This window comes from Bactrocera neohumeralis, chromosome 4, assembly GCF_024586455.1.
Source record: "Bactrocera neohumeralis isolate Rockhampton chromosome 4, APGP_CSIRO_Bneo_wtdbg2-racon-allhic-juicebox.fasta_v2, whole genome shotgun sequence".
Classification (NCBI taxonomy): domain Eukaryota; kingdom Metazoa; phylum Arthropoda; class Insecta; order Diptera; family Tephritidae; genus Bactrocera; species Bactrocera neohumeralis.
Genome location: NC_065921.1, coordinates 50,145,063 through 50,172,201, shown reverse-complemented (window position 1 = coordinate 50,172,201; position 27,139 = coordinate 50,145,063). Strand labels below are relative to the sequence as shown.

The following is a 27,139-nucleotide window of genomic DNA, read 5'->3' as shown; positions in this document are numbered from 1 at the left end:
GATTTCGTATCCAAAAAGTTTGTGAAAGATGTTTAAATATATAACTATAAAGCCTAGAAATTTCGCTTGAATCAATTATTTCTTTCGCTCCCAAAAAAATCCTTAAAAAAATCGATTTTTTGTTCGTCCGACACGAGAGAAATGAGATTTTGTGTGCACACAGTGCCATACACGACACACATGTGTGTCCCGATGAAGGGAGTGTCCAAAAGGGTGCTGGTGTTTATCCCAGTATGGGGGACTGCGTTTTCTTGGGCCGACCAGCGGTCGTAGTATCGAGTTTTATCGACCGCCTGGGTGGTTGGTCCTACTGATCCGGTCGGCACTGGAGGCGCATTTTCCGGCGCATACAGACACACGCCCGCAAACCTTGGGCGCTCTAGCTATGCTCTAAGCTACTACCGGGGGGGTCGGCAGATCGCGGTTAGCCGAACGGCCTGTAGTAGCAGGTTAGTTGCGAAGTAATTCAAAACGAATAAGCAATCCCCGACGAGGAGCGGCAGGAGTGAAGGATGCGGCATAAAAGCTAGCAGATCCGCTGAAGCTCCTGTGACTGTGGCGAATCGACACCGCCACATAGAAATATGTGTCCCCTCATTTTGCAGAAAAGCAAAATCCAGGCGCGACTGACCCATAATGGGCGGCTTCCTGGTCAGCGTCTGTTCACCATGTTAGGTGCGGCTGATATTACAACTTGACCGGTACACAGCGCGGCGCACTGGGAGTCCTTAGTTGTCTTGACAGCGATGTCTTTCGCTGGTAGGATGGAAAAGGTGATGTGAGCTTGCTCTGCCGAGGTGTTAGCCGCATGGTATATCAGTAAACAGCCACTTCGGTCCCTGGTCAGGGAGTGTGCATTGGGTGCAGGGGTAGTAGCCTGCGTTGTCCCGGGCGAGTGCCGGTCCGTCCGTGTTTTCCGGGACTGGTAAAGCGAAGGACAGGCCTCAGGGAACTGGGGTAGGAGCATGGTTTCCGAGGGTACACCCGTTCCTGTCTATTTCGGCCCCCCTACACACGATGCGCTGTAAAAAAAAACGAATGGAACATTTTTTAAATAAAGATAACAAAAACAAAAGAAGCAGTGTACAAGACTGCTTGACGAGCAACGGCACTCAAAGCACTGGCTGTAAGATACCAGAATCGGAACAATCCAGGAGAACGACGAGTAGTTTGATCCCTTTATACGCGCACCAAGATTGATGCAATCACCGAAACAGGGTCTCACCGTGGAAAGGCCTGAAAGAGCGAGATCGTCGCCAACAGCGCTACAAGACAGCACGCATCGAGCGGAACTAACGCAACCAGAAGGGGACATTATATCCGGGATCTGCTAACTTCTGTCACAAAGCTCCATGAACGCGCCCAAAGCAAGTATAACGAAACTAAAGCAACCAGGCGAAATGTTCCTTTGAGACACACAGGAGTAGATTCAACTCCAAAAAGGCCCCGCGAGGATGAGCAGCAGACGCGAAAGACCCCGCCAAAAAAGAAAGCCAGCCAAGAAGAAGTCCAAAAGAGGACCACTGCGTGGAAGAGGAATGAAGTAAACATTCTACAAAAGAACTTAAGGCAGAGGAACAGGAAAATGAATGGACACAGGTGAAACCAAAAACACAAAACAAGAATAAGAAGACGGTTTCTGCTCCACGTCCGAGGCCCGATGCAATTATCATTGCACGCACCGGAAACATGTCGTACAGCGATATGCATAGAGCCGTCAAAAAGGAAGATGCTCTGAAAGAGCTTGGAGAAAACGCATCCGGAAGACGGTAAAAGGCGAAATACTTCTGGAAATGAAGAAGGCCCAGATGAACACGGGAGCATATGAAAAGGAGATATGCAAGGTTCTGGGCGACCAGGCGCAAATAAGAGCCCTAACCCACAAAGTATCAGTGGAGATCCGAGACTTGGACGAAATAACCACCAAAGAAGACATAGCAGTGGCAATACGATCACAAATCAAAGAGCTAAATTCCTTTGCGATCAAAACCATGAGAAAGGCGTACGCGGGCCCGCAGACGGCAGTCATCAGCTTTCCCGCAGCGGACTCAAAACGACTGCTTGACGCCCATAAGATCAAGATTGGATGGGTGGTCTGCAGAATAAGGGAAAAGCCGAACCTCAGAAAGTGTTTCGGGTGCCTGGAATACGGCCATCTAGCGAGGGCATGTACGAGTGAGGATAATCGAAGCAAATGTTGTGCTAAGTGTGGTGAAAAGGGGCATTTCGCAAATGAATGTGATAAAATCCCGTCGTGTGCAGCATGCAAAAGCAGTGGGAAAAAGGAGACAGGTCACGGTATAGGAAGTTGGAAGTGTCCTCTATATCAAGCGGCATGTAAAAAGATAAAATAAAAGTTGTCCAAATCAACCAAAATTATTGTAAAGCTGCTCAAGAGCTGCTGAAGCAAACAATCTTCGAGGAAAAAGTAGAGGTGGCGATAGTGTGTGAGCAGTACAAAAACATAAACGCAGCCACATGGATCTCCGACAAGGAAAACAAAGCTGCCATATAGGCCTAAGGGGGCAACGCCTTCCAAGATAAGCCGCTCCTGGGCAGATCTTACCATAAGCGAGCGAAAATAGGTGGCATTAATTTTTATAGCTGCTATATTCCTCCGAGTGTGCTGCAAGGAGATTACGAAAGAAATCTCGAAGAACTAGTCCGAGACGCCCTCACTACTACGCCAAACGTGATAGCAGGCGATTTCAACGCATGGGCAATTGAATGGGGTAGTAGCTACACAAACAGGCGGGGTAATGCTCTACTCAATACCGGCGGTAGAAATTCTTTTGAAAAAAATGGACGCGGATTGGTAATAGATATTACTTTCTCCAGCAGCACGCTGGTTCGATCTGCAAAATGGAAAGTGTGCGACTTTTACACACATAGCGATCACCTGGCCATCCTGCTGGAAATCCGCAAGCAAATACAAACCCGATCCAGCGTAAAAAAATTGCAGAAAAAAGGGTGGAAGGTTGAAACGTTGGATGAAGAAATTTTCAAACTTATTTTGGACAGGCAGGCTGAAAACCTAGGGAAGCACATAAGTAAAGCCTGTGATGCTGCTATGTGTAGAAAAAGGCACAACATAACCCAAAGGCCCGCATACTGGTGGAACGAGGAGATCAGCACATTAAGAAGCGAATGCCATAAAGCGAGACGCCTATGCCAAAGAAGCCAAGGTACGCCACACCATACAAGACTGCGAGAAAGTTTCAAAACAAAACGTAAGGAACTCAAGAAAGCTATCAAAAGAAGTAAATCCTCAAGTTTTAAAGAACTATGTGGAAGGTGGACGAGAATCCGTGGGGTGACGCGTATAAAATAGTGATGGCGAAAATCAGAGGGGGTAAAAGTCAAGGACCAACCTGTCCGACCCTCGTAGAAAAGATGGTGAAAACGCTTTTCCCAACGCAAGAACCCCAATCGAGTAGAACGTTACCAACCGTGATGGAATTTCCAATTGTCGACGAGAAGGAGGTACTGGACGTGGCGGAGAGATTTGGCAACGCAAAGTCACCAGGACTTGATGGCATTCCGAACTGAAACTGAAAATTGCCATCAACCATAGCAAGAAGGCCTTCACCGAACTCTACTCACGATGCCTAAATGAAGGAGTTTGCCCAAAAATTTCGAAAAAAACAGCAGCTGGTTCTTCTTGAAAAGCCAAACAAAACAGCGGGAGAGCCGAGTGCGTATCGCCCGCTCTGCATGATCGACACGATGGCCAAAATACTGGAAAGACTGATTTACACACGCCTAGAACGTCACCTAGAAGAAGTCTCCTGGTTTATCTGAAAACCTATTTGGATTCAGAAGACATCGGTCCACTTTAGACGCAGTTGGAAAAGTGACGGGCATTGCGGCCAAGGCCATAGAGGGCACCAGATGGATGCATGGAGATAAAAAATACTGCGCTGTGGTTACTCTTGACGTGAAAAACGCTTTCAACTCTGCATACTGGCCACATATACTGAGGGCATTAGAGGCAAGAAACACCCCGGGGTATCTTCTGAGGACAATTAGCAGCTATTTGTCTGACAGACTACTGCTGTATGATACCGACATGGTGACAGGTGGAGTACCCCAAGGCTCCATACTAGGCCCATTGTTATGGACGCACAGGTAATTGGCTATGCGGACGGCATTGCCGTAACGATCGTTGCTAAAGATCTCTTCCAGATACAAAACATATGAAATGAGACCGTGTCGAAAATTAAAGACTGGCTTACGAGTACCAAGCTGCAGCTTGCAGGTGAAAAAACAGAGGTAGTGCTCATCACGAGCGGAAAAAGGCTAGAAACGGTCAGTCTGAACATTGATGGATATAACATTGTAACGTAAAATTCACTGAGATACCTTTATGTACCTCATTATGCGTTATGATCGATACGAGGCTCAATTTCAAGGCGCACATTGAAAAGCCCAGTGGTAAGGCGGCTAAAGTGACTGCGGTCCTGTCGAGAATCATGGCAAACATTGGTGGCCCAAGTCGAAGAAGGAGAGCACTGCTGGCTAAAGTTAGCCAATCAATACTTATGTACGCAGCTCCGATATGGGGGACAGCCCTTCATCAAAAAACCTGTGTCAATATGGCCAAATCTGTGTCCAGGTTATGCGCCCGACGAGCGCAAAAAGGAGAGGAAGACAAGTCTCGAGGAGTGGCAAAAGCAATGGGATGCGGCAGACAAAGGAAGATGAACATATAGACTTATTAACAATGTACCGGCCTGGATTGGCAGACGACACGGGGAGACAGATTTCTACTTAACGCAGTTCTTATCGGGCCATGGCTGTTTCACGGAATACCTGTACAAATTTGGCAATGATGACGAAACATACTGTTCTTTCTGAGGAAATGCCGCAGAAAACGCAGAGAACATCTTTTTCTCCTGCACGAGGTATGCAGTAGAGAGAGAGATCATAGAAAAGCTAACAAATGAAAGGATGACGCCCGACAACATAGTTAATCACTTGCTGCGATCGCTGGTGTGGGCTAAAATGAAAGAGTGGACTGCAATAGTGCTCCGAGAACTCAGAATGAAAGAAAGGCAGCGCAGAAGCATAAGACCACATGAATAACCCTGGAGGTAGGTCGTGAAGAGGCAGTTATCGCCCAGCTTGGTCCTGCGAAGTAGTGCTTAACGGCGGTCCCGCAGGTCCAAATGCAAGCTACAGCAGCCGGAGTTAAGGGTTTAGTTCGTAGGCATACTCTTTCGCAAGTCCAGCATAGTGATTTAACACTGTCTGGGCGTGGTCCCGAAAGCGGTGTACTCTAGCGAACAATATGAATCGTGCATGCTACCAGCCTCACCCTGGCTGTATCTTTAGAAGATTCCCCCTTCGAAAAAAAAACACACATATGTGTGCACACCGATCGTAAAAAATCAAACATTTTCGCGAACATGGATCGGTATGCGCACAAGCCCATACACGAGTAAACCGCGATCGCAGACTGACCGATTGAACCACATGTGTGTCATGTATGGCTACTTAAAGGGGTCAGTAGGGTAATCTGACCTGTTTTTTGACATTTTTTTTTCAAAGAAATGTTTATTCTACAGTAGAACTTTTTTCACATATCATGAGGTATATCGTGGAGTGTAGAAACAATTTTTTCGGAATTTTTTGATGACATTTGTCAGAGAAATGGCTGGGTGAATGAGATGCGTTTTTTCACTGGCGGAAACGATTTCTCATGTTTGGATCATCTGAAACACAAAAGCCCAATTTATTCTTAAATGAATGGTTATCGTCCCTACTAGAATCATGAAAAAATGTTGATAAATAAAAAAGTAATTAACGTTTTTTTTTTGTTTTTTTACATAAATTTTCTCATAACATTGTCAATAAATTATAAAAAATTATGAATCTAGTAGGGACGATAGCCATAGTTCGACCGGAATCATATCCGCCAGTTTAAAAAATTGTTTTTTGAGAAAAACGCGATTTCATGCGCCAGGTGTGCACTCCAAGCGCTCCGACCGTCGAGCGGTATTATTATTTATGGGACTTTTTCGAAACCTTCCAATGGCAAAGTGGGTTTCTACATTAATTCTAGGGTATAAGGGAACAGAAAATGCAAAAAAAAAAAATTTTGATATATTACCCTACTGACCCCTTAAAAAATAGCATTGATTACATATGAGTATCTAAATTTAAAGATTCCTTTTTTTCCTCTTTATTATTAAATAATATTTTCACTGTTAGAATAGTTTATTACGATAATATTTAATGTATACTTTAGCCACAGCAACGCGCTGCCGGATCTACTATTTGCACACACACCACCATATATAATATACTTAAGTGCACACATTTCCAAAAGCCCGAGTTATAAGAACGGGGGCTCGTTTGTTTACTATAAACATATGTATTTTGACTTTCAAATCACCTGATAAAATATTTCGATATACATACACGCATGCATAAATACAAAAACGTGTACATATATTTAATATAACATACTTATATACATATATAGTACAATTACAGTAAAAACTCCTTATAACGAAAAACTCGATGTAACTGAAAAAATACGGAATGTGTTTAGCTTATATTGTTGTCCCCATATTTAAAAACTAACGCTATATAGTATATAACAAACACTATTTCTATCGAAATATGTGTATGTGGCTACAGTAAATGGTTACGAATATTTAAAAGAAAACGCAAGAGAGACGTTGTACATTATTAAAGATATAAGTATGTTGATAAAAATCATAACGTTTTGTGAAATAAATAATTGAAATACTTATTCGATTATTAGTCGCTGTACTACGTCTTCTCTCAATTCAAGGAAAACATTATAACGCAAAAACTATCCAGTCGCCTAAAATTCATTATAATGATTTTCCACTGTCTCTCTGCATTCATAACACAAATTAATATATTTACACTTATACATTTAAATCAAAGTACGAAGTCTAGTTTTCTATGATCTATAAATATTTACAGTGCGCGTGCACATTAATAAAAAATAGAATTCGTCAGAACGAATTCAAAAGTTAAACCATATTTTGTACGAGAAAAAAAATACAAACGAATCATAAATATTATCAAAATAAGTATCTATTGTATTATTACATTCACATGAGGTGTGTCCTAAAATTTTTTATTTTTTTCTCATTATTAGATAAAAATCATTAAAACTTTTTGAAAAAATATCTCGTTTCTTTAACCGTGTAAAAGATATTAACGGTTAACGGTATGTATTTTATATTTCAATGACAAAAATTCATTTTAAATTGCAAGACTCACAGTTTTACTACTCTACACAACGGTCTATTATAATTTTTCGATTACGTTAAGCATTTACGAGATATTTATTGTCAAACATTAATGCATATCATATATGTACATATGTATGTATGTTTATAAATTAATACAACTATACTATAGTATATGTATATGTACATATATATTTTAATACTCTTGCAATATTTTGCTACAGTGTATAATAGTTATGTTCATCTAACGGTTGCTTGTATCGCCAAAAATTAATATACAGATATGTATAGAGTTATATACATACAAACATATCTACATACATATACTTATATAAATGATCAGGGCGACGAAACGAGTTGAAATCCGTGTGACTGTGTGTCTGTACGTGTTACCTGATGTAAAAATTGAGATATCTTTACTCATTGTCAAAAGAGTAAGAACGAGTTACGTGATCCTAATCGGACAACTGCAATGCTCACAAAGTGCGGTTAAGCGGAAATACTTGTACATAAAGTGGCATAACCAAACACTAAATTACGATATGGAACTGCAATTTGTTTTTGTGTGATAAAACCTTTAGGTTTACGAAAACATTGTGTGCTCGATACACATTGCGTAAGCCGTAAGAGCACATCACAAGAACAGCATTAGACTGGAATCCTCAAGAAAGCTGTAGACGAGAGAGACCAGCCAATACGTGAAGAAGAGTTGTAAAAAGCAAGCCATTACTGGAGACAAATCATATTCCTGCCTTAGATAAACTGAATTATAATTTGTTTATTGAAGCCCTATCTTCTACCTGGGAAAATATACTAAGTACTATGATCAAATTGAAAGGTGAATTTTTAAATTATACTTCGCGTGCTTTTCTAATCGGTAAATTTTTTTCTGTAAGTATGTAGTACTGTTAGTGACATCTATGCTAAATTGTACGTCAAAATATTCATTAGTATTTGAGATACGCGTCGTTTTGTGAGGCTCTAAAAGTGAATTCTTCGATTTTACTATGTCTGAATTTATTGAACAAAGAAGTGCGATAATGTACCATCTCAAACTGCATTGGTTATTCGTGATCATTTCGACACTAATATGTATCGTGCGGCAACCACCGCATTTGCCTGATTTACCTTCGTGTAACTTTAGGCTATTGAGCAAATTCACATGATTCCGAGGACACCCTTTTGACTCAATTGAGGATATAAAAGCTGAATCGAAGAAGGCCACATGACCATCACGACGGAAGATTTTTCCAAGTGCTATGAGGACTGGAAAATGGAAGGGGATTACTTTTAAGGAGATGAAATGGACAAAATTCACCTTTCAATTTGATCACAGTAGTATACTTGGAGAAACTTTCTTAGAAGTGTCTAAGAATCTACATACATATGTATGTATTTTTGCGAGTACTAAACGAAAAGAAAAAATATTTGTCTTCCTTTACCCACCCAAATAATGTATAAATATATACATACATACATATGTACATACATATGTATCGCAAAGTTGTATCTCTACGAATACTTCGTTATACAAAATTTAAAGAATTAAAATGGTCGTGAGGATTTATGTATGTACATATGTATGTATGTATATGACCACCAAAAGTCAGGTTGTCTATAAGCTAGTAATCGAACTGAATTGGTAGAAAAAATCCATGGTGATATTGGCCCTCGGATGCAACGAGAATGGATGCTGAGAAAAGAAATTCAAGTAAAAAACCTATTTGAAGTGATTTAACTGAAGATTTAGGTAAGATAAAAGCGTTAGTTTTATTACATAGAAATCAAATAAAGACCAAAAAATATATTTTTATAAGTTCATTTGTACATGTACATACATACATATGTATATGTATGTATATACAAATATATACATATATATTATATGTATATATTACAAGAATACATGTTTTGGTATTGTATATGTACATATGTATGTATATTCAAAACTGAAAACCGTCATGAACGCAGCAACATGCGAGCTGCGAGAACATTCCTCTATTTAACATAAAAAAGCACTGGTTTATCATTCCGAAAGTTGTATTAAGTCTGGTGAATAAAAATTAGCTTTCAAAGTTAAAATATTGTGAATTGTATGCATCCAAAAAGTTCGATTATTCTATGCTAGGCGTGGAGGACCCTCCCGTTACGCATAAGAGCCTGATCCCCTTAATGCAAATACGCATGTACATACGTACATGCTAATTCATATGTATGTACGTACATATGTACATATATGTATATAGTGACATACATACAGTTAGTCACATAAGTAAGTATACACTAGGTATGACGGGATTATTCACCTAACAGTTTTGTTAAATAACACAAAATAAAATAAAATAATGCTTTATTTACTCGAAAGAAACGTAGGGATCTACTCCAGTACAGAAATATTTACAGAATGATTAAAATAAGTTTTTTTTGAATTTTATACAAAATCTGATATAAATTTATATCACAAAAGTAAGTATACGATAGATTAAGTGGTAGAAAAAGTTAGAAAAAGGCTGTATTAAAGTTATATTCTAATACTTGGTTGGATAACCTTTAGACTTAATAATAGCTTTAAGTCGTGATGACATTGATTTCACCAAGTTTTGTGTTACTGCTGGCGGTATTTTATTCCACTCCTCGTCAAGGATATTTTTTAGCTGATCCTTATTTTTTATCGAATGTTTACGTACTTGACGCTTTAAATGTTCCCACAAATGCTCGATAGGGTTTGTATCCGGTTATTGTGGCGGTGTTTTCAATTGTTTTGGCACGTTATATAAAAGCCATTCTCGCACAATATTCGATGTATGCTTGGGGTCATTGTCTTGCTGGAAGATGAATGACCCCTCCATGTTCAATTTAATAGCACTTTGTTTTAAATTATATTTTAAAATGTATCGGTCCATAGTGTTCTCAATAAAAACCAAATTACCCACCCCTTTTGACGCCATGCACCCCCAAACCATGACCGAACTCACACCATGCTTAAGAGTGCCAGTCATATTCATAGGATCTAACTCTGCGTTAACTTTTCTCCAAACCTTTTCACGACCATTGGATCCACATATACTAAATTTGCATTCGTCTGAAAATATGACTTGGTTCCAAAATTTTTGGTCATGCTTTTCGTAATCTTTTGCAAATGCGATCCGTTTTTTTTACTCACGAACGGCTTTTTCTACTACGTCCATGAAAATAAAATATACGTCGAATAGTTTGGGTACTACAATGTTTTCCAATCTCATTTTCCATTTCAGATTTTAATTTAGGGGCACTAAGTTTGGGATTTGTATACTTTGCGTACAATTAAAATATGACTGAAGACCCGTGGGCGACCGGAGCGCGACTTATTTGCTGTGTTTCCCACCGTTTTATATTTCGTAACGATCTTTTGTATTGTAGCAAAACTTTTATCTACTAAACGACCGATTTCACGTAAGGATTTATTTTCTTTGTGATATTTTATTATCAAAGTTTTCAAATCGTCAGAAATCTCTTTTCCTCTCGGTGCCATCGCTGAAAATTATGTCATAAATTAAAAATATATATTTCTTCTATTGTTTAAACTCACTTTCTATTGTTTATTTAAATTGCTTGAACTTTTGTAAATAAAAACGAAAAAAGTACATTTTGATTCAAAAATTTGTACCCCTACTTTATACTATTTTTGTGATATAACATTTCATAATCATCACCTACAAAATGTGTGCCTAACGGGTTATAAAATTAACAGTTATACATTTGTGTGCAATATAACCGATACCAATACTCAAATTCTTCGAAATTTTTTTTTTAATTTTTGGAGATTATATGAAAACTGCGCTAAAATTTCAAACAATTTGTAAAGACAGAGCTTATTGCTTTCAATATATGGAATACTAATTAGTCTCCACAGTGCTTATGTAGTACATTTTATCCTGTCAAGATGCCCCGTAATGTACCAACATTTAGTGAAACCGTTTAAGATTTTGTCTTTTCTTCGTTCCTTAGTTCTTTGCATTGGCTATTTTCTTCATATTTTTCTTGTATAGTTTTACCTTCATTTTACATGCAAAATAGTTAAAATGCACTTTGCCTCGTTTATTTTAGTTTTCTTCCTTTTATTTTCTGCTGTCAACTGTACGTAGCAGAATGACGGCGTAATTCTAGAAATAACTGACGGGAAATAAAATAAAAACAAAGTACTCATTCAAGCATCGTGGCATAGTAACTAGTGATTAGAACCTATGTATGTATGTACATATGTATGTATATTGGTAAAATTTTTGGTCTTTGAAATAATTTAATGGATTTGTCCCTATTATACATACATACATACATACGTTAAAGTTAAGCAAATGCAAACAAAGACAACAAATATACTTAAATCAACTGCTCACAGAACATTGATACTACCCCAAACACCAAACACGGATCAAACTAATACACTTACTATGTCTTACATACTCAAATAATTTTTTTAATACATACTTATGTATGTATGAATTTATAAATACACATACTATACATTTCTACACTTGTTCTTTTAGAGACGAAATTCGAACAAAGCCATCTCATTATTTAGAACTAAAACCAGAAATGCAACATTTTCAAAGACGAGCCTCCTAAATTTCAGCCAATAACATAGCACCATTTAGTACTCGTCTTGTATACATTTATTTACATACTTATGTACATGCATAAGTATACCACAATCATTAACTATTTTTATATTGCACGAGCATTCCGTCTACTCCGGTTCAAAAATGCTATACTCAACTCACACATACAAGTATGTGCTATATGCAGGTACGCTTAGCCTGCGTTCGCATACAAAGGCCTTTGTTGCCCAAACTCGATTAGTAGGCGAAGAGAGAAAAAAGGGTGTTCTTGTTCGTAACAATTTGTTTAGTTTGGCATTCCTTTTCATTTTATAGAGTTTACATGACTGCAATTATGCCCTGTTTCCTCTAGTTGGGGCTGTGAATCGTAAATTTAATGATAATGAGCAACAAAAATTTTCGTGTGTGAAGCCTGTTTAACATGCTTTGTTCGCCATGGAGAATGATCGAGCAACGAGATAACGTGGTATTTTCTTAGTGCTGTTTTATTTCATTGTGTTGGGACGACATCAGCACAAAGCAACAAAAAAACACTCAGAAGAGGCCTGTTTATAGTGCATTTGTTGGAACGGGTCTCGGTTCGGGTGGGCTCGTTGTTTATAACATAGATAACGAGTTCAGTTGGCCTACTCACGCTTGTTGTCGGCTATAAAAGCGAGCTGTTTGTTGCTTGAAGACATTAGTTACTCGAGTTCAGAGTAAATGGAAAGATCAAGTGAACAAAAAGTCAGTGGTCTGAGAAGAAAATTGAGTTTTGATAAAAAACTTTGGAGAAACATATGAAAGTAAAAGTGAACGAATTCTAAACATTGTGATAAAAATTGTGATTTTTCTGTTAATTAAATTCAACGTTACATACTTCAAAACAAAACGATGCCTGAGATTATTGAACAACCCAAACAAGTGTAAGTGTTTTCCTACAAATTTTTTATCTTCTTGTGTGATGTACATACATACATACATATATACATATATACATATGTACATATGTATGTGTGTCATATAAGGTACTCATACCCAAATGGAAAGAAAAAATAATAATTCTAAACCTATACGTACATACACATAAATTGATTTTATTTACAAGGATATGTATGTCTGACAATAATTAAATATATTGAAAATATAAAGTTCCAAACGTATTTTTTAATATTACAGACCTTTTGGAAACTGCTCAGTACCTCAACAAAACAAGAACCAGCAAACCAACTTTGGCTTATATAGTCATATACGTGGTACCAATGTTTCTTACGGCAATGTATCCAATTTGACACCCGCTGTCAAAATCTTTGTTGAGGAGTCAGTAGCTCTTTGCCAACCCGATCAAGTGCACATTTGTGATGGATCCGATATTGAAAACAAAATATTGCTGAAATTGATGTTGGACGATGGAACCATTATACCTCTTCCTAAATACGAAAATTGTTGGTTAGCTCGCACGAATCCTGCAGATGTTGCACGTGTAGAAGCTCGTACATTTATATGCACTGAGCAAAAGAATGAAAGCGTTCCTACACCAATAGAAGGTGTAAAGGGTACTCTAGGTAATTGGATTTCTCCATCAAGCTTCGATCAAGCAATTCAAGAGCGTTTTCCTGGCTGCATGAAAGGACGTACAATGTACGTTGTTCCATTTAGTATGGGTCCATTGGGTTCACCACTCTCAAAAATTGGAATCGAAGTCACCGATTCACCATATGTCGTTGCTTCTATGCGCATCATGGCCCGCATGGGTGCACCAGTCCTAGAGCAATTGAAAAAGCAAGAGGAGTTTGTACGTGCTTTACATTCAGTTGGTAAGCCTTCCAACGGAGTTATTGAATACTCTTCATGGCCGTGTGATCCAGAGCGTACTATTATTTTGCATAAACCTGCTAAGAATTTAATAGTTTCTTACGGTTCGGGTTATGGAGGTAATTCCCTTCTTGGCAAAAAATGTTTTGCATTGCGTATTGGTAGCACCATAGCTAAACGTGAAGGTTGGTTGGCGGAACATATGCTTATTTTGGGCATTACCGACCCGAAAGGAGAGAAGAAATACATTACCGCGGCATTCCCTTCAGCTTGCGGTAAAACTAACTTGGCTATGTTGAATCCATCTCTAGCCGGATACAAAGTGGAATGTGTTGGTGACGATATCGCATGGATGAAATTCGACAGTGAAGGAGTTTTACGTGCTATAAACCCCGAAAATGGTTTCTTTGGTGTTGCTCCCGGTACTTCTGTAGAAACTAATCCAATCGCCATGGCTACAATTTTTAAAAATACGATTTTTACCAATGTGGCCTATACCTCAGATGGTGGTGTTTACTGGGAAGGTATGGAGAGCAGCTTGGCTCCAGGTGTCCAAATTACTGATTGGCATGGCAAACCTTGGACTAAGGATTCAGGCGAGCCAGCCGCACATCCTAACTCTCGTTTTTGTACACCAGCTGCCCAATGTCCCATTATTGATACCCATTGGGAGAATCCACAAGGCGTTCCAATCAGTGCAATTTTGTTTGGCGGGAGACGACCAGAAGGAGTACCCTTAATATATGAGTCACGCAGCTGGGCTCATGGAGTGTTTGTTGGTGCAGCAATGCGCAGTGAATCAACAGCTGCTGCTGAACATAAGGGCAAAGTAATAATGCACGATCCTTTCGCTATGCGTCCATTTTTTGGTTATAATTTTGGCCACTACGTCCAACATTGGTTGAGTATGGAAAACCGTGGAAACGTTCCCAAAATTTTTCATGTCAACTGGTTCCGCAAAGGCTCGAATGGAAAATTCATTTGGCCTGGATATGGTGAGAATTCACGAGTTTTGGAATGGATTTTGCGTCGGTGCAGTGGAGAGCAATGTTATGCTGATGTTGCTATAGGTAGAATACCAGCCGAGGGGGATCTTAATTTGGAAAGCATGAAGGTCAACATCGATTACAAAGAACTATTCTCTTTGCCAAAGGAGTTCTGGTTGGAAGAGGTATCGGAAATTCGTAACTACTTTGAATCTCAAGTAGGATCCGACTTGCCTGAAGATATTTATAACGAATTAAACCAACTTAAAGAACACGTTGCGCAAATTTAAATTGTATTGAATACTCAGAATTTATTAAACTATACTGTATAGAGATTTTAACTACTTTTAAAAAGCATGTGCCATATAATGTATTTAGAATATAACAACATTCATCTGTATTTATTTAAACGATTTGATGTGTTGTGTTCAGGAATTCATGTAAAAGTTGCCGAGAGCAGAATTTGTAAAATCTGTTGATTTCACATTTTTCATCCATTAGGAACATACGTGCGAAAGGGGACACGTTTTACTTAAAATAGCGACTCGTACAGTAAAATAGTGAAATAATTTAAAGAATTGGGATTATTTGGAATTTAGCATAATACGCATAATGCATTTACAGTAACTGCGACCCTTCTTAATTACCGTAAAAAACCAATAGTACATAATTACACTACAAAAAGGCAAATAAGTATTTAAAGGAATTTAAATAATTCTAGGCACTAAACAAATAGAACTGCTAAATACCAGTTGTTAGTATTTTGCGTTATTTTATCTTTGAGTAGGAATACATTAAATATCTTTAAAATAATGATAAAATGATTTTCCACAATTGATTTAAAAAAATACTTTTGTAATTCTTTTGATATTATATAAGTATCTTATTATGTTAAGAATTTCCTTTGTTTACTATTGTATAAACTCTAGATTTTTATAATCTAATCGTTCCTAAACAAATTTTAAACTCTTTATATTTTAAAAAATTAAAAAACAGGCATTTAAAACTAGGCTGTTTAGTGACGAATGTGAAAAGCAGTTATGCCTAATTCACATAGAACTTTTACTTCGCTATGCGTCAGACATTTGCTTTGGCAGAAAGTTACATGTTTGCTTTTGTATGAGTACATTCACATCAAAGCGAAACGCAGCAAGCGAAGCAAGGTGTTGAACAACTTTCATCTTTTTATGCTTTGCCAGGCAACAGTCGCCACTTTTATGTTGACAGTCAAAATTAAAAAAAAAAATTTAAGAAAACCACCATTCACAGGAATATTCAGGGGTGTTGTGGAACCTCAAAGTTGTCGGAATCAGAATTGAAACCAATAAAAAAAAAGCAGTAGGTGTCATGAATTCAGTCATTATTGGTTTGATATTCGAAACAGAATTTGTATCGGTTTTGGATGTCACTGAAACCAATTATATCGGTTTTGCTGTCAGAAACAAAGCAAGAAGATAGTCGCACGCAGATTTGAAATGTAAGTTAAGAAATCGAGTTATTTTATTGTTACGAACTGATTTATGTTTATTTCTATAGGAGAAAACATAAGAATAAAGTGCGAAATGTCTTAATTATTGAGTTTTGGAAAAAATGCGGATATTTAAGTGGGGGAGCCGCTTTGCTTGATGTTTTTTTTTTTGGGAGGGAAAGAAATAATTAATTAAAGCGGGATTTCGAGGGCTTATAGTTATATATACATATAAACATCACCCGAAAATTTTTTGGATACGAATTCTTTGATACTGTGCCTTAGGGAAACAATTGCCCGATGCATCTCGCGTGTGCATTTGTCGGACGGCGGAAAGTATGCAGGTTGCAATTTCTGTCGGAAACAAAAAATTTAAAGAGATTCGTATTTGTTAATAACTTATGTTCAAGTTAAACTCGGAAAATTTCAAAAAATTAAATTCTAAATTTTTTTTTAAAGTGATTTTTGACCAAAAAAATGTCACTTTATGTTGCTTAAACATATGTTCAAACTTAAATTTTCTTAATGTTTTTTTAGTTTAAATAGAAGATAATTTAATGCCAAAGATAATAAACTTTGCCCCATTTCCATATGTTTAGTTTTTCCAATCCTGCCCGCCAATTAAGAAAAATCGTAAAAATGAAAAACCGAGTCAAAGTTTCGCTTTCTGCCCAAGCGCTCATATATCGCTCGGTCACTATTTCCCTTCTAGCGTCGACAATATTTCGAATTCCCATCTATAAATTCCATCTATAAATGTTGTCTCTTAAAATCTTTCTTTAATTCGGAACTTATTAAAAACTTTAATAGGATTGCCTCCAAATGTATTCATTTGCAAGTTTTGTCACATTTGGATCGAATATTGGTTTTGCGTATGTTCGAAAAGACGAAAATCCAATCAGATTCTGTGACACCCTTGATAACACTGTGGAACATTTTTGGGATTATTGTCTGGGGGGTGAGAAATTCCAAGTCAGGGTGATGGTACTAGGTCAGTATAGTAAAACCCTCAAAGGGTTTGGCGTTCGTATGTGTCAGTTTTTTTTTATGACCTTTTAAATTGGTTCTCACCCCCAGATTAGCAGTTGTCCTGTGTAATTGGTTTGCAATTCTGACAGCTAAGCAATTCTGTCTTGGATTCCACAACACCCCTGATTAGCATAAACAGGCAATAATATATGGCCCTCACATTTTCGCATAAGTGAACACTTTATTTAAACAAACAGCAATAGAATTCGTTTTTTTTCGAAACTAGTCTTTGTGAGATGATTTACATGAATATTGGGTTCTACTTAGCTTTGTTAAACATCTCTCTATCTATTCAATTTGTTTTAGATAACAACCACCATTGTTTTTCAGCCCCCACTCCGCCGATTTATAATTCGATATTTTTATGTTTTTTTTTATATTCTTTAAATAAAAAAAAACGTACAAAAAATTCATAGAAAAATGTTTTTAATTTTTAAATTTAATTTGAAAATGCCTAAAACTTAGGCATCTAGACCAGAAACCCCTCTTATACGAGTATGAATAGGGGTTACCGACTTTGCCCGCGTTCACTCAAAATATGAGTATGGTGAAATACAATGTATCCATTGAAAGTTCCATTTAATTATTAGTTAAGTGTTTACAAATTAAGGATACAAGGAAGATGGGGTCATGTGTAGAAGTTCACGCTAGTGAGGAAAGTTCTCTGATCGCCATTCACTTGGGAGTGGCCAGAAACGATTCTTTTGCACATGGCTCAAGCAGCTCACAACTTCCGGTCTTTGACCAAGTATCCTCTGGGTAGCCCAAGAACATCCGTTTGAAGGCGAGCTAAAGTGAGGAGGCGAAACATCCTCTACATAGGGTTGTGCGCTGGGTTAGGCACCCGCCATGTAAAAAAACACCCCCAATGAAAAGGAACAACAAGCCTCGGATGAGTGACCCCCCTTTTGATGACGACCATGGCAAACGATATAAAGACTTCGAATTGAGGGCATGCACCTGGAATGTCCGGTCCTTTAATTGGGAAGGTGCCGCTGCCCAGCTGGTTGATGTGCTCGTTAGAGTGAAGGATGACATCACCGCCGTCCAAGAAATGCGATGGACGGAACAAGGACTGAGACGAGTAGGTCCTTGTGGCATTTACTACAGTGGCCATAAATGCGGCGGCTTACAGAAAGTTTCAAGACCGGAGCATATTCTTGTAGAACCCCCAAAGGCGATCTAGTCACATAATGCCCAGAGCATACTTAAATTATGGAGGGAACACTTCTCTAGCCTGCTGAAATAGCAATTACCCGTCTGAAGAACAACAAAGCAGCGGGGGCCGATGGATTACCGGCCGAGGTATTCAAACTCGTCGGCGAAGAACTGATAAGGAGCATGCATCAGCTTCTTTGCAAAATATGGTCGGACGAAAACATGCCCAACGATTGGAATTTAAGTGTGCTCTGCCCAATCCATAAAAAAGGAGACCCCACAATCTGCGCCAACTACCGTGGGATCCTCAACATCGCGTATAAGGTTCTATCGAGCGTATTGTGTGAAAGATTAAATCCCACCGTCAACAAACTGATTGGACCTTATCAGTGTGGCTTTAGACCTGGAAAATCAACAACCGACCAGATATTCACCATGCGCCATGGAAAAGACCCGTGAAAGGAGAATCGACACACACCACCTCTTCGGCGATTTCAAAGCTGCTTTCGACAGCACGAAAAGGAGCTGCCTCTATGCCGCGTTGTCTGAATTTGGTATCCCCGCAAAACTAATACGGCTGTGTAAACTGACGTTGAGAAATACCAGAAGCTCCGTCAGGATCGCGAACGACCTCTCCGAGCCGTTCAATACCAGACGAGGTTTCAGACAAGGCGACTCCCTATCCTGCGACTTCTTCAACCTGCTGCTGGAGAAAATAATTCGAGCTGCAGAACTTAATCGAGCAGGTGCAATCGTTTATAAGAGTGTACAGCTGCTGGCGTATGTCGATGATATTGATATCATCGGCCTCAACAGCCGCGCCGTTAGTTCTTTCTCCAGACTGGACAGGAAGCAAAGCAAATGGGTCTGGCAGTGAACGAGGGCAAGACGAAATATCTCCTGTCATCAAACAAACAGTCGTCGCACTCGCAACTTGGCACTCACGTCACTGTTGACAGTCATAACTTTGAAGTTGTAGATAGTTTCGTATATTTTCCTCTCCTGACGAACAAAAACCAAACTCTATAAGTCCCTCATTATTTCCGTCCTGCTATATGGTGCAGAGGCTTGGATGATGTCAACAAAGGATGAGTCGACGTTGCGTGTTTTCGAGAGAAAAGTTCTGCGAAAGATTTATGGTCCCCTGCGCTTTGGCCACGGCGAATATCGCATTCGATGGAACGGTGAGCTGTACGAGATATACGACGACATCGACATAGTTCAGCGAATTAAAAGACAGCGGCTACGCTGCCTAGGTCATGTTGTCCGGATGGACGAAAACACTCCAGCTCTGAAAGTATTCGACGCAGTACCCGCCGGGGAAGCAGAGGAAGAGGAAGACCTCCACTCCGTTGGAAGGACCAGGTGGAGAAAGACCTGGCTACGCTTGGGATATCCAATTGGCGCCACGTAGCGAAAGAAGAAGTATACAAATTAAAAGAAAATTATATAAATTTAAAAAAAATTATCCAATTTTTAACGCACCATCTGTCTGTGACTTTCTTTCAGCAGTCCGTCTACAATAGCATATATAAAAATATGTGTAAATAAATCAATTAAAAATTAAACGAATTGAAGTTGCAATTACAATTACTTATTTACTAACTTCCATTTGCCTATATTTCTTTTAAAAAACTATAGCATTAAGTTAGAAATAAAAAGAGCTATATACTAAAGTGGGTGTAGACAAAGTGTCTATGCTTCTTCTATTTGGCAAAAATTAAAGTGTATAAAATATTCTGCAAAAATGCTAAACAGAGTACACAGAAAGTAGAAACTACTCATCAATTTTTTCCTCTTTTCATCATATTAAGTATAAGGAAAACAGTAATCTTCAAAAACACGTGCTCAAATTCGATGATTTATCATTAATAATCGTGTTTTATTTGACCATTCTAAGCTAATATACAAGCTATGATAGCTTAAGACAAGGCAACATGATAGCTTAATTTGCCGATCAAATAAAACGCGCCTAATAATGAAAAAAAGTTTCTAGTTACCACTAGAGGTATCAGAGAACCTGATTGTCATTCTCTAGTATTATGTCATGTAATAGCGCCATCTATGATATTGGAGACAATGTGTCGATTATTTATTTACGAGCTCAGCGATTAATTGCGTTCCACATTTATCCACTCAGCAGAGTCCACTACCAACGGTTAGAAACTAAATAAATTCATAAAGCAGAGAACGTACAGACAGAGCAGAGAACTTAAAAGCAGAGAACGTATATTATAAATTTACGTTCTCTGGTGCAAACTAACTTCACACGTACGCTTACGCTCTATGGTTCAGTCGTTGTCGAGCCAGCAACGAATTAACATTACGTAACGCTATAGCGCAAAACCAAATATGCCCTGCGAGAAATATTTTATGATTCTAAATGCCTTTGGTGCCATGCAATACCTTTTGTGTTCCAAGTCTTTTAAAGATAATAGGGAATATATCCTTAAAAGACATTTTGTTAATTTTCATTATACTCTTCATTATTTATAAAATTTGCATAATTTTAATTCCAATTTCTCACTGGGCTACTTTGTTTTCGTGCTCACCAACACAGTTACAGATCCTCTCGTGCCGACCACTGAACTAAACAGAGTTTTTAATTTACATACATACGTAGTATGTATGTATGTATATACCATAGAAATTCTATTGATACAAATATAGATATTATAACGAAATAATGCGAATATGCATACATAAGTATGTGAAGGTCATTAATTTTTTTTTAACATTTAAGTTCATTTGGCACATCTTCATAGTAGTTAGTAGTCAAAATAAATATATGTAATTTAGTAAAATAAAAAATAATTAATTAAAAAATATTTTTTATATTTTTATTTAAAACTAGTTGACCCCGCAGCCGTTGTCCTGCGTGAAATTATGTGCTTTGAAATGAAAAGAAAGTTGAATTTTTATTGTGTTGAAAATCATTTATTTGCAATTTTTCTACATTTTTTTAATGCAGCGCAGCTTGATAAACAAAATTTTTTGGTTTCTGTTCTGGTGCGTAAATGTATAGAGAAGATGGGTTTCCAACTTGTGAACACGCCACGTATAATAGTGATAGATCCAACTTTGAGACGCAAATGATGATGCGGCATATCAAGCCTCTCTAAAGAATATAGAAATTCCACTGTATGATATGTATGAGCGCAAACCTTCCACAATTTGACTTTGAATCTTCCTGTTTAAGTCATTAACATCGGTATTTTGGAAACTAAAGTTGCGCGTGCTCTCAAACAATCGCAGTTACGATAATTATCGTAATTTGGCCAATGTTCCGATAAACATTCGTGATGTGGTAATCTTTCGTAGAAGTGAATTGACAAAAGGCAGGTGAAATTGATATCAAAGCACTGGAAGTATCAACCGGAATTTGGCCATTTCCAATTCTTAGCGAACACGATGTAAAATTTCTTCGGCCATGTAATTTTTTTCGTATCCCATAATTGACGCGAATTTGAAGGCTGATATGTCGAAATGATCTTCGCGAAAAGTGTGCGAACTTCAGTGGCATGCGAAGTAGCTACCGCATTGTCCATCGTTTGTTTCTAGTTATTATCATGTTTCAGCAATTGCAATTGCTGGCATGCTTCTCAAAAAGTTGCACACACTGCACCATTCACAATATGCAATGCCTCAAATGAAATTGAACCGCAAGGCGCACAACAGTCGGAAAACTTTCATGAATTGCAAAAGTAAGTAAAGTTCACGACAGTAGACAACAGTGGCGAATATGGTACGATCCATGTGTTGTCAACTTCGATATTCACGCCTCCAAGTTGCATGCTATATGTTCTGCCATTGTTGTCTGGTGAGCGACGCCGATACAGTGGCTATTCATCATTTCCACTCACCACTTCGTATAATTCTGGATCTATCTCTGGATCAGGCATTTTCGCGGATATGATTTCATCAATTTGATTGGTTACACCACCATCCCCATCCAAAGAAGAATGTGTGGGTGCGGCAAACCTCTTTTTTGCTACTCAACAGAATACATCCTTCATTTCAAGATAAAGTCCATCAAACATTGTAGCTGTTGTTTGAAAAGTCGTGCTGTGACATCGTGACGAAAAGAACGCCGACCGATATTAGCGCGACCTCTTCGTGGCTTCGTAACAAATTTCAATATGTAATTGATCAGTTTGTGTGAAACACACATAAAGTGTTTACTGAATAATTTTCAATAATTTTTCTTTTGAATAGCCGGTATCAAAAAGCAAGCGGCCGAAATTGAACGATTCAAATAATTTACAAATCAAAATAATAAAAAGCAAAACAAACAAAAATTGAAAAAAAATTATATTGAAAAAGGTTACTTTTTGGAATTGTCCAATTTTCCGACTTTTCCTCATAAAAAATATTTTTATTTTTAAACCTTCCCCGATCCACAACGAACAACTTCAGAAAATTTCATCAAGATTGGTGCAGCCGTTCTCTTAGCGTTTCCAACAAACAAACATTCATTTTTATATAACGTTTGTATGGGAAAAAGAAAAGGGCTGTTTTTAGGCGTTTTCCGGCAACTATTCGAATTTTTCTTGCTGTCCTTGAACCTCAAAGAATATTTTAAAAAAAGAATTGGCAAGATTGGTCCAGGCGTTGTTGAGTTATGCGCTTAGCAACACATTTTGCGATTCATTTTTATATACATATGTACTAGCTGACCCGGCGAACTTCGCACCGCCTAATTATTGGAGGCATATTTAGTAAGTCACAAACACAAGACACAATACTTTTTTAATTTTATTGAAATTTGCTGCTTTTAGATTTTTAGGAATATTAAAGAATTATAGTATAGATGCACAGCAAAGAGACGTTAACATTTCAAGTGACATTTTACCATAGACAAATTTTTTTGAGTGAATACTGACAAATATTTACACTATAACTATCAAACTACATCTGTCGTTTTTTTTTTGACGATGGCAATGGTTAGGAAAAGAAGAAGAACTACATCTGTCATCGAGAAAATAAAGAATTCAAACAACTATAATATAGTTATAGTGAAGCTATATATCCCTTAACTCCTTAAAATGCATTGTCCGTTTTGTAAAAAGTGGATGCAACGGCAGAAAAAAAATAATAATTGTCCAGATTGTATTAAATTATAACATAATCGCTGTTACCTTCAGATTTTGTACCAGTGTGGTAAGAATGTAGAACGAATAATACGCGTGAACAGGGCAAAAGTACAAAAAATATATTAAAGCAAAAGCTGCTATCTAAACCAAAACACGTTTCTACAATGCCATCTTCATCATCTGAGGAGACATTCTGTGAATTAAATTTATCGGCCGAAGACATACAGGACATTCAAGTTATTGAAGACAGCCAAAAGCCCAACATCAAGAATGTTCTGGTAGATATTGATGTTATTGAAGACCAGCAGCTCAACATTGATAATGTTCTGATCGAATCAGATTTGTCCGAGTCGCCTAGTACTTCCTGGCGAGTCAAATGGTTCCCAAGTAGATGGAGCCAAGTTGATGGAAATAAAGAGTTACTAATACACGTTGACATTAAGGATCCAAATGCACATATTATATATGTACATATTAAGTCATTTATTTATATTTATACACTTCATATACAAAAATTTAAAATTTTCTTGGATGTGCTCTTTTCTGGACTGTGAACATGATAAACAAATCTTTGCTTAAATTAAATACAACACAGTTATGATCATATACAGTTAATTAATATAGTGCTTTCTGGTAGACAATATTTTTAGTTTTTTTTTGCGGTGCGTAAATAAATAAGGATGTTGGTTTTCCGACACGCGAACACGCAACGTGTCATGCCAGACATGTCATTGTCCATGTGCGAAACAGCTAAACTCTAAGTTTATTCCGCAAACTTGCAACGATTGGCCTTGTGATTTATTTATGGTCATCGCAAACGCCAGACGCACGGGAAATTGCAACCTCTTAAAATCAAATAGCAAATCCGTTGGAATCATAGGTATTCGTGGGATTGAGACATCCTCTCCTTTGTATTTTCCTTTGATTATTTTAGCTTCGATGATTGATTCACAACCAATCTCGTTCCATTGCAAAGTCGAGGTTGATTAATATTACGCAGCATGATGACAACAGACCCTACTTTTAATTTCAAATTATATGGTGGTAGTCCAGGCAAGTCCAATGAATTTAAAAATTCTGTAGGATAGATGACTACGTCATCCTGGTTTGTGGCCGTGTCAACTGATTTGTACGTAAACAACTCTCCAATATTGCTCGTTCACTTAAACAATCGTGGTTATTATATTGTTGTTTAATGTCCGGAAAAATACGCTGAATAAGCTCCTTTTTCGATTCTGTGAAGTGACAGAAATCTGTGGGAAAAGTCATTAATCCGGTCGAGCTGTCAACTGCGACCTTACCATTGCCAATATCCAGCAACTGCTTCGAAAACACAGTCGCAGTTTGATCTTGTTGCAAAAACACTCGCATATTAGTAGTTAATTGTAGTGTCTTTACGTGCCGCCACAAATTTGATGATTTTAGACATGCGTTTATTTCGTCAGCAACAGTCGATCGAGGAATTACTGGAAGAGTCTGACGAAAATCACCTGACAACAGTATCATAGCTCCACCAAAAATGTTTTGGTTATCACGTCAATCTTTTAACGTCCTATCTAGTGCCTCCAGCGACCTCTTGTGGGCCATTGTGCATTCGTCCCAAATTATCAATTTGCATACTTGGAGAGTCTTCGCCATAGCGCTATTTTTGGCAATGTTGCAAACTGGCGTTTCGTTGATATGCATGTTTAATGGTAATTTTAAGGCTGAATGTGCAGTTCGTCCGGCTTCTAATAAAGTTGCTGCTATTCCAGATGAAGCCAACGGTAGGGCTACCTTATTTTGCGATCGGATCTTTGCTAATAGCAATGAAATTAGGAACGTTTTCCCAGTACCCCCAGGAGAATCAAGAAAGTAAATCCCCCCAGACCCACTGTTTACAGCTTGTGTTAAACGATCGTACGCAATCCTTTGTTCTTCGTTCAATTGCGGAACAGTTGTGCGAACTGCTTCGGTCATAGCTTGACTATCGTACTGGAGTTCTCTTTGCAACTCATGGTTAATGCATCTTGCATAGCACGATTGGGTGCTGTCAGGCCCAAACACGACAATACTTTATTTGCCATTAACAAACACATATCTTCTATTATGAGCAATGTGTCATTGTAAATCTCTGCCGTAATTTCAAATGTAGGATTCAAAGTTTCACAACGCACGCGATGCAACACATCCCCAGACATGTCATCCCTATATTTCATCCACAAATCATTCGGATTTGAGGGGAAACATGTCGATATTATAATCGCAAACAGTGAGCGAATTTGATGCAGCGATGAAGATATCACGGAATCCTTGAGCGTATCATCCCAATGCGAATCGTTTTCAAGCAACCGTAATAATTGACACGCCTCACGGTAAGTCGCACACAGATGTCCATCAACTGTTCGTTATTAGGATGTACTGTATATATACGGCCTATAGCATCTGTGGCAAATACATTTTCATATCCTTCAAGTGGTGTTCCTTGTTTACGACGCTGAAAAGACTTTGATGATGCGTTCCATGTGTAGTAGCGCGGCATATCAGCATACAGCAAAGTGCGAGCGAATTGATCAGTTGCACAAATTGAGAAGAAACCTGTCAATGTGGTCACAGGTGGACGTGCCGCTCTATCCACAGCGTTGTTTGGGTTGAAATACACTCGTTGTCCATTTTCTAAATGAACTGCCAAATGCAATACAGTGGGATGTCTTTCATGAATTGCTGCTGCTTACATAGCGACCCATCTGATAGTGAGACACTTCATCATTTGTGTTTGTTACTGCGAACATGGCCATGTCGCTACCTTTGTTAACATATTTACATATGTACTTTATTATATACAGATCGTCCACCGTCCTCAACTGATCGCCGACGATACAATGGGTAACCATCGATTCCCGATATGGTTTCAGCAAGCAAGTTTCTCGGGTACCGTTTGGAGCACTTGCCGTCGATCATATAGGGTGAGCTGTTGTTGAAAACACCGCAAGGTCCATGTATCATGTGTTTAGTTACTATCGTATGCAATTTTGGGTCAACCGTTTCATCAGGAATTTCGGCTGAAATAATGGAATCAATTTCTCCTGGCCTTATTTTGTCAACCAACCAGACTAATATGTGAGCATGTGGCAAACCACGCTTTTGCCACTCAACAGAGTACATCCAACAACGTACTTGGCCATACACACGATGCTTTGTAATGAAATTCATTAAAGATTTTAATTTTTGCTTGTAAACTCTGGCTGTGATGTCATGCCTATCAAGTGGTGTTTGGTTGTGTAGCAGTTCTTTTTTTATTTCAATCCATTGCGGGTTACAGGTGAATGTAATAAATAGGTCTGGACGGCCATACTTTCGAACATAAGACATCGCATCTTGAGCGTACTCGTGCATGTGGCGCGGGCTTCCGATGTAAGACGGTAAAATTGTCATTCTTCCTACATTATTTACATTGCCGTCAGCATTGATTGCATCGCGAAGATAATGTACTCTTCAGATCGAAGCTGCTGTTGGTTAAGACGGATGTATGTCAATCTTTCAGTCTCAATTTTGACGTACATGTCCACTGCATACTGATGAAAGAGCCGTTGACACATCAAAATGTGATTTACTTCACCTTCACGGATCATGAGTCTGTATGCATAATAATTCATGGCACTGACTTTTTTGTGTGTATCAGCACCTGGAAGTACATATGATAAAAAAATACATTTATATATTGAACATATAAACTATTTTATTTTGTACTAGCTGACCCGGCAGCCGTTGTCCTGCCTGAAATTATGTGTTTAGAAATGAA

The 27,139-nt window shown here is 38.2% G+C and overlaps 1 protein-coding gene across 1 annotated transcript; it reads left to right on the top strand.

Moving 5' to 3' along the window:
- Positions 1-12,502: 12,502 nt before the first annotated feature.
- Positions 12,503-16,181, top strand: LOC126754527 (phosphoenolpyruvate carboxykinase [GTP]-like). The gene is made up of 2 exons (XM_050466601.1): positions 12,503-12,735; positions 12,989-16,181. The coding sequence occupies exons 1-2, from the start codon at positions 12,704-12,706 to the stop codon at positions 14,898-14,900; spliced, it is 1,944 nt and encodes a 647-aa protein (XP_050322558.1). The 5' UTR covers positions 12,503-12,703; the 3' UTR covers positions 14,901-16,181.
- The last annotated feature ends 10,958 nt before the right edge of the window (positions 16,182-27,139 follow it).